This window comes from Lolium perenne, chromosome 6, assembly GCF_019359855.2.
Source record: "Lolium perenne isolate Kyuss_39 chromosome 6, Kyuss_2.0, whole genome shotgun sequence".
Taxonomy (NCBI): domain Eukaryota; kingdom Viridiplantae; phylum Streptophyta; class Magnoliopsida; order Poales; family Poaceae; genus Lolium; species Lolium perenne.
In genome coordinates this window covers 10,324,321-10,331,492 of record NC_067249.2, presented here as the reverse complement: position 1 = coordinate 10,331,492, position 7,172 = coordinate 10,324,321, and the positions used below count along the sequence as shown (strand labels likewise).

Here is a 7,172-nt window from a genome sequence, read left to right as displayed (position 1 = left end):
CTCATCGTCGACTAGATCTTCATCGTCGGAGTAGACGGATCTCGTGATCTGCCACCCAACAACCAGCCGACCACCTCCGGCAAAGGAGGAGGCCGCCACCACCATGCCCAGGGCAGTCGCCCATGGCGTCCTCGTGCCTCGGACAAGCCCAGAAATCTGCACGAAGCCGGCATTGTTGTCGACGCAGCAGGATGACCGCAGCCCTCCCGAGCCCATCAGGGCCCAGATCGTACCCGAACAACCGCCGCTGCCCGCCAAACGATGGAGATCATCGAGGGTATCTGGTCGCCGCCGCTCCATGGCACCACCATCGACCAGGCCGATGCGGATCGCCGCCGCCGGCGACGCGAAACCGCGCCCCCACGCCTGTCGCAGTTGAGGAAGTCCGCCGCCGCCGCTACGCCACCAGGGTTTGCCCGGCGGCGCCTCAGGCGATGGCGGTGGGAGGGAGGGGATCTGCTGGGGTCGCCCGACACAGCGCGGTTTCAGAAAAAGGCTTTGTGTTATGTGCAGTTATAAGTACTTCCTCATTTATTCTTATCTTAACATGGCTATCCCCTTATCCTGTGTGAATCGAAGCAGCTGCATCTCATGCACATTCTCTCCGTTGGAGCATGCTTGCTGCATGATAGCTCAACCTGCATGCCAGAGAATATAGCATTGCTGCCATGTTCCATCGTATTGCTTCCATCCTACAAGCTAGTCGCATTAGCTTCCTCACTGGAGGTAGTAGGACTGGATCAGCAATCTGCATTAGCATCCCTGGAAATGTATTTTGTACATGCTTCTGCAAGGTATGAACCTGTCATGAGTAGGTGCCATACCTGTAAACAACTCGAGGATGACACTTTTGACATGAAGAAACTTGAGCCCCTTGGCCGTATTCTACATGGCGTATATAGGGGAAAAGTCGTGAGTTTGTATGCAATATTTATGCTTGTGGATGATGTATAGTTTGGCAGCTAAGCTGTATCTCATTGCTGGAGGGATCACGGAGAAGCACTACCTGTTCCGGAATGTAGTATGTTCTGGAAAGCTAAATTTAGCTATCCAAAGCATACTGTACCACATTTTGGAACAGAGGTAGAATCATCTTTAAGTGGTCAGAAATTTTGCAATGTTTTTATTACACATTGTGCAGCAATAATATCCATTCATGTTGGTTACCCTTGCATATTTTTTTAAATCGTTATCCGTACAAGATTTGGGATTTGAACCTAAAGTTAGGATGCCTTATTTTTGTTAGGAAGCCTCTTTCAGATTTATAAGGAGCTTGTATTTTATGCCATTATCTGATATATTTGCCTCCCAAATAGAATTCAATGTAGAGCCGACTTTGCTCCGTGCCAATATTTCGGGCATTACTTGTGAGCAGCAGTGCCATTTATCCTTTGTAACAGGGTTATGTCCTATGTTTCATATGTGCATTCAGTATATCGATCATCCATTGGCAGCTAAATCATCTTTGCATCAATCCAGCCTAGAAAACCATCTACATTGTGCGCCATCATCTCATTTACTCACCACAAAGGCTTGATGGTAACTATCCATGTGTGAAATCTGGTTACTTTCAGCGAGGAGTAGTTTGTTACTGAAGACAGTATTGGGTTTTCATTTGAATGTACCAGGCCACCAGAGACTAGCTTCATTTTTTTTTAGACAATAGAGACTAGCTTCATGCTCCTCCATGTCACGACTTGGGCCTCTGGGCCTCTTTTCTGGTGCGTTCTCTGTTCAACCACACCACGACTCCACAAGAGAATAGCTTCGCAACAACAGCCGGCCCCTCTTTCCCTCGCCGCCGGCGCCGCCACGCCGTCGCCTGGGCCATGCTCCGCCTCCGAAGCTCCACCCTCGCCCGTCTCCTCTCTTCTTACTCCACATCTCCCGTCCACCGCCTCCTCTCCACTGCCGCCCCACGAATTACCCCAAACCCTAGCTTCGCTGTGGACGAGTACCTCGTCCAGAACTGCGGCCTTACCCTAGCGACCTGTCAGCCTCCAACGTGCTCCTCGACGACGTGGGCGGCGCGCGGCTCTGCGACCTAGGCTCCGCCTGCGAGGCCACTTTCTCTGCAGCCGTCGCGCCCGCTAGACGCGGCGCCGCCGCTGCTGTGGGCTCCCCGGGGTACGCTGACCCCTTCTTCCTCCGCACCGGCATCGTGTCCAAGAAGTCTGACGTGTACAGCTTCGGCGTGCTGCTCCTCGAGGTTATCACCGGCTCGCCGGCCGCCGGCACGTCAGAGGGTGGCGGCGAGTACCTGACGGCGCGGGTACTGCCACGTGTGAGAGCAACCGGGGTGGCGGGGCTTGTGGACAGTAGGCTAGGAGACTGTTATGACACTATAGAGGCCAGCGATATCGCGGGAATCGCCCTTGAGTGTGTGTCGTCGCAGCCAGGGCTCCGGCCCACGATGGCGCAGGTGCGGGCTGCTGTGGCGGAGAAGGCAGCGAGGTCCATCGCGAGGGATGGTAGTGATCATAAGTTGCTCGACTTATTCCGTGCCACGAGTTAACTAATTAGTTGTGAGTACTTATTTTCTAACAGAAGAAAGTTTTTATTTTTATTTTGTGTGTTATGTAGCATCTTTTAGTGGTAAAAAATGGGTTCATATTTGTTATGTTTATGGAATCACAAATGTGATTTTTAACAATAGAGGCCTGCGATGGTAAGGGGCTTCTAGAGGTAGCTAGGAGACCGTTATGACTGCCATAGAGGCCAGCGATGTCGTGAGCATCGCCGTTGAGTGTGTGGCGTCGCAGCTGAGGCACCGCCCGGCGATGGCCAGGTCCGTCACGACTCACGAGCGATGGCACTGACCATAAGTTGCTCGACTTATTTCACACCACGAGCTAGCTGATCAGTTCAGATTGTCTCTTTTTTTTTCTTTAACTGAAAAAGTGTTTGTCTTTGTGCGTGTGCTATTTAGCCTTACTCAGTGTTAGGAAACGGTGAAAACTGCTACGTACGAGGTTCAGCTAGCTTATTGGAAATGGGGGACAGAGTCTGAGTGCAAGGTACATAGAACATTCAAGCAAACATTGCTTTTAAGTTCCAACCTATGTCTCACTTAACAAATTAAAACAAGTTACATCTGGAGGAAATGGATTGAAGCCTTTCTTGTGTTACTAGCTTTAAACTACAGAAGTCGCAACCATGCCACTGCTAGCAAAGGCCTCAAACCGTGAAACAAGGGCTCTATTTTCCCCCCATTTTATTCAGTCTGGCTGTTGACGATTTCTCCAGAATCGAGGCTGCAGATGGCATCGTGATCCAGGCACTGCTGCTATTGCTGTTGAGCCATCATCAGCTGTTGTTGATGCTGCTTCTGAATCATCGTCTGGTGTTGCTGAAATTGTTGCTGCCGTCGCTGCTGTTGCATCTGAATCTGTTGTTGCTGAATCTGCTGTTGCTGCTGCTGCATATGAATCTGCTGGTGCTGCAAATGAACCTGTTGCTGCTGCTGCATCTGAACCTGTTGTTGTTGCGGCTGCTGCATCTGAATCTGTTGTTGTTGCCGCTGCTGATTCTGCATCATCATCGGCTTCATCTTCTCCATGTAGTTCTTGCGTCGCCACACCGCGCAGAGGGACTTGTTCCGGTGCATCTCCACGAACCTGTTCTGCAGCAGCTCGCGGCCGTGTCCCTGCCCGTCCTTCTCCCATGCCTCATCCCCCAGGGCCTCCTCCCCGATCTCTCCCGCCCGATAAATGAAGAAGTTTTCGATGTCGTCCCAGAAAAACCCACCGTCGCCGACGCAGCCGGCGATCAGCTCGTCGGCGGTCTGCTCGCCGCCCTCGTCTCCCATCCGCTCCTTTATGTTCATCGCGGCCCTGAACCCGGCGGTCAAGAACTTTGCGTAGATCTTCTCGTACTCGCCGGACTCGACGGCGTCGCACACGTCGCCCTCCCACCGCTGCAGAAACGCCGTCTCCACGCGGTAGAACGCCTTCGGGAAGTTGAGCTGCTTGGCGGTAATGATGCCGCGGCCGGCGCACGCGACGGCGACGCGGTCGTGCGCGAGTGCCGCCTGGTGCGGGTCGTCGAAGGGCCCGATGGAGCGCGCGGCGCGCGCCGCTTCAGGTCCATGGCGCGGGCCATCCACCCCTTGCTCGGGTCGCGGTACACCCCGACGTAGGTCAACTTGGGTGGCGGCGGGCGTGCCCGGGCGGCACGGAGCACGGACGCCGACCGCGGGGGCAGCGGGGTTCCCGGGCAGGCACGCCGCCCATTGGTGCCGCACCCCGTGGCCCTTGCATCGGAGCATGACGCTCGCCGGCGGAACGAGGGCCGGCCCAATCGCCGTCGGTGCTCGCTTGCCAAGGGAAGGCGCGGCGGGGTTCGCGTGCGAACGGCGGCGCCAACTGCACGAGCGTTCGGCGGAATGCCCGGTGCCCTGGCCGTCGGTGGCCCTGCCTGCATCCGTTGCGCTGGCGAGGGAGCTGCTGTCATCTGGGCACCAGCACCACCACCGAAGTTAGCCATCGGCCGTGGCACGCCTGCGGTGGGCGCATGCGGCGCCAACGGCATGCGAGCCCTCGCGGCCGGGAACGCGGCACGGGTAGTATTCATCGGAGCGCCGGGCGGGATCCCCCTCACAACGGGAGTGCCGAGGTTGCCATTGGATACCATCGTCGGCCGTGGCACGCCGGCGACGCCTTGCACGCGTGGCGTTTCGGCGGGAGGCTTCGGGGCGGCGCCCGGAGCAGAGAACGGCGGCGTCATCCTGCCCGATCAGACTGGGAGTCGTGGCAGGCAGGAGGTGCTTGCTGTGGAGAATTGGAGATCGGAGTCGATCGATCGGTGGACGAGTTTGGCAAGCTGCGTCGCGGCGTCGGCTGCTTAAAAAGACATGGCCGGTTCACCGAGGACGAGTCGGTCTGGGCATGCGTCTTGGGCTGTTTGAGTCGTGGCCGGAGTCGGATTCAGATACACAAGGTTTGGAACTACTGGTAGGGAACAAACTTAAGGCAGTGAGCTGTGGAGGATCGTATTAATTCACATACTACATGTTGTCAGGTTGCTAAGGCTCGCCATATTTGAATTTTGTGTGTAGGACTAATGAACCTTGATTATATGAAGTGAAGAGGTTTTCCCAACCCATTTTTGTGAAGCTTTGGTAAGTCAACCAACAACAAAGACAACATAAGAGCATCTCTAGCCGCCCCCAAATACCGCCCCCAAACAGAAATTCAAATAGTTTACATTTAAAAGAGATCGTTCCCGTCGAAGTCGTCACGATCAGAGTAGCCGCGATCATATTACAGACCGACGTAAATTAGAATAAGGGGTTGGACGACGGCGACGCTGACGCTGCATCCTGAGTCGATGTAGGCCCGTCAATCACGACGGCCTCATCGTGATCTGCCCGGTGTGCCTGCTCCGTCGCCGACGGCGAGGAAGAGGCCGATGCTGCTGATGTCGAGGCAGAGGCCGACGCAGGTGTACTAGCAGACGATGTCGCGGACGCGTCTGCTGGTGCCGGCTCTTGCTCCGAGGGTGGGGTTGCTGCCGCTGCCTCGGTTGCCGCCATTTTGGTTTCGATTTCGTCGAGGATCTGGCCTTTGAAGAAGTTGTGCGCCACCCGCGTCCGGCGAGACATTCCAGCTATCGATGTCGGCGCAGGGACATGTCCTCCTTGCGTTTCTTGAGCTCCATCTTCTCCTCTTGCCTCTTGAGCAGCGCCACCCACCTTCGTCGGCCTTTTTGTCGTGGCAGAGCAAGATCGAGTAGACCTCGGCGAGGCACTGTGTGAACGACCCCTGCGTCTTCTCGGTCGCCGTTGCGTCGGCCAAGGCGGCCTTGGCAGCCTTGTTGCCGATAGGGCGCCCTACCGATGTTGCGAGCGGCGCATCTAGATCAATAGCGTCTTTCCCCTTCGACAACAAATGGCGCGTGAACCGCCATTTCTCGTTCGTTTTGAGCTTGCTATAGCAATGCATCAGCCCGAAAGACTTATTCCCTTCTGAGTGATTCCGGTACATCGCCATGGCCATGTCGAACTAACCAAAGGAAGCGCAATCAGATTGTCGAACAAAAACTAGACGCTAAAATTATCGTAGAAAGAGGCGTGCCATGCCGCTGATGTCACTACCGCTTTCTCCTCTGGTCTCAGCCTCGTTATGGTACCCATGGACCATGTTCACCGACGCCTGGATGATAGCCCATCGCGTCGACATTGCCTTTTGGCTCCTCTTCATTGTCACTTTGCGGTAATCGTTGTTGATTAGCTTGCGCTCATCGACCCCCACCATCCTCGCCCAATACTTCTCGTACTTTTGGTTGGCATCGATGATGGAGTCATGGCTCACCGTCGACCACGACTCACAGAGACATTGCTCCTCCAGAACCGTCCACTTGGGGCCTCGTGTGCCCAAGGCCTTCTTCTTCCTCTTCTTCCTCACGTCAGCCGCGTCAACCTCCATGAGATCATATGCATCCTCCGCGGCACCCGTGTCCTCGTCTTCCTCTTCGCCGCCGACCTCTTCGTCGTTGTCGTCGTCCTCCACCCCCTCCTCACCCTCCTCCTCCTCATCACCACCGGCGCCCGCGAATTCGAGCGGGCCCCTGCAGCCATTGGACAGGGCGTCGTTCGCACCGGGGCCTGTCTCGCGCTAGGGCACTTGGTAGTACGCCGGGGAGTAGAACACAACGTTGGGGTTGAAGTTTCCATGCGGCAGCGTATCCTCGTACCGCGGAGACAAGTTTGGCGTCACGCACCCGGGAGTGGCATAGGGGCCGTCGTTGTAAAAGGCAAATGTCTACGTGGACAGCACTCCCGGAATGTATGATGTCCCTGACATACTCCATGGGCTCGCGTTGTCGGCCGCGATACACGCGGCCAGCGCTTGCTGCTGCGCACAGAACACCGTATTGGACCTTGCCGGACGGAAAAGGGTCTTTGGGGCATGCGGCTGGGAACGATTTTTATCTGGCGCACCCCAAATCCCTTTGGGGGACGCTTTGGAGGACACCGATGGAGATGCTCTAACTTGCCCAAGAAACCCATTGATGTATGCTTTGCTATACCAATGGCACCAATAGTTCCTGCAAAACAATTAAACTACCACATTGATACTTTCAACAACGCTCATGTTGTTCACGATGTTACCGCTACGACTGGGGGTGCGGGTGGTGCTACAGTATATTTTGGTTGTGGGGAGATTAGGTAG

General features: G+C 55.4%; 1 protein-coding gene across 1 annotated transcript; it reads left to right on the top strand.

The window, feature by feature from the left end:
- Window positions 1-261: 261 nt before the first annotated feature.
- Window positions 262-2,515, top strand: LOC127310802 (salt tolerance receptor-like cytoplasmic kinase 1). Its single transcript, XM_071822005.1, has 3 exons — window positions 262-410; window positions 955-1,083; window positions 1,987-2,515. The coding sequence occupies exons 1-3, from the start codon at window positions 262-264 to the stop codon at window positions 2,513-2,515; spliced, it is 807 nt and encodes a 268-aa protein (XP_071678106.1).
- Window positions 2,516-7,172: the final 4,657 nt, after the last annotated feature.

What these genes read in the sequence shown, in the direction of transcription:
- LOC127310802 (XM_071822005.1), top strand. Translation starts at nt 262, where the DNA reads ATGGAGATCATCGAGGGTATCTGGTCGCCGCCGCTCCATGGCACCACC. An exon ending in GCCGCCGCTACGCCACCAGG is followed by an intron (nt 411 to 954) that starts GTTTGCCCGGCG and finishes GATGATGTATAG; the next exon opens with TTTGGCAGCTAAGCTGTATC. An exon ending in TACCACATTTTGGAACAGAG is followed by an intron (nt 1,084 to 1,986) that starts GTAGAATCATCT and finishes GCCTTACCCTAG; the next exon opens with CGACCTGTCAGCCTCCAACG.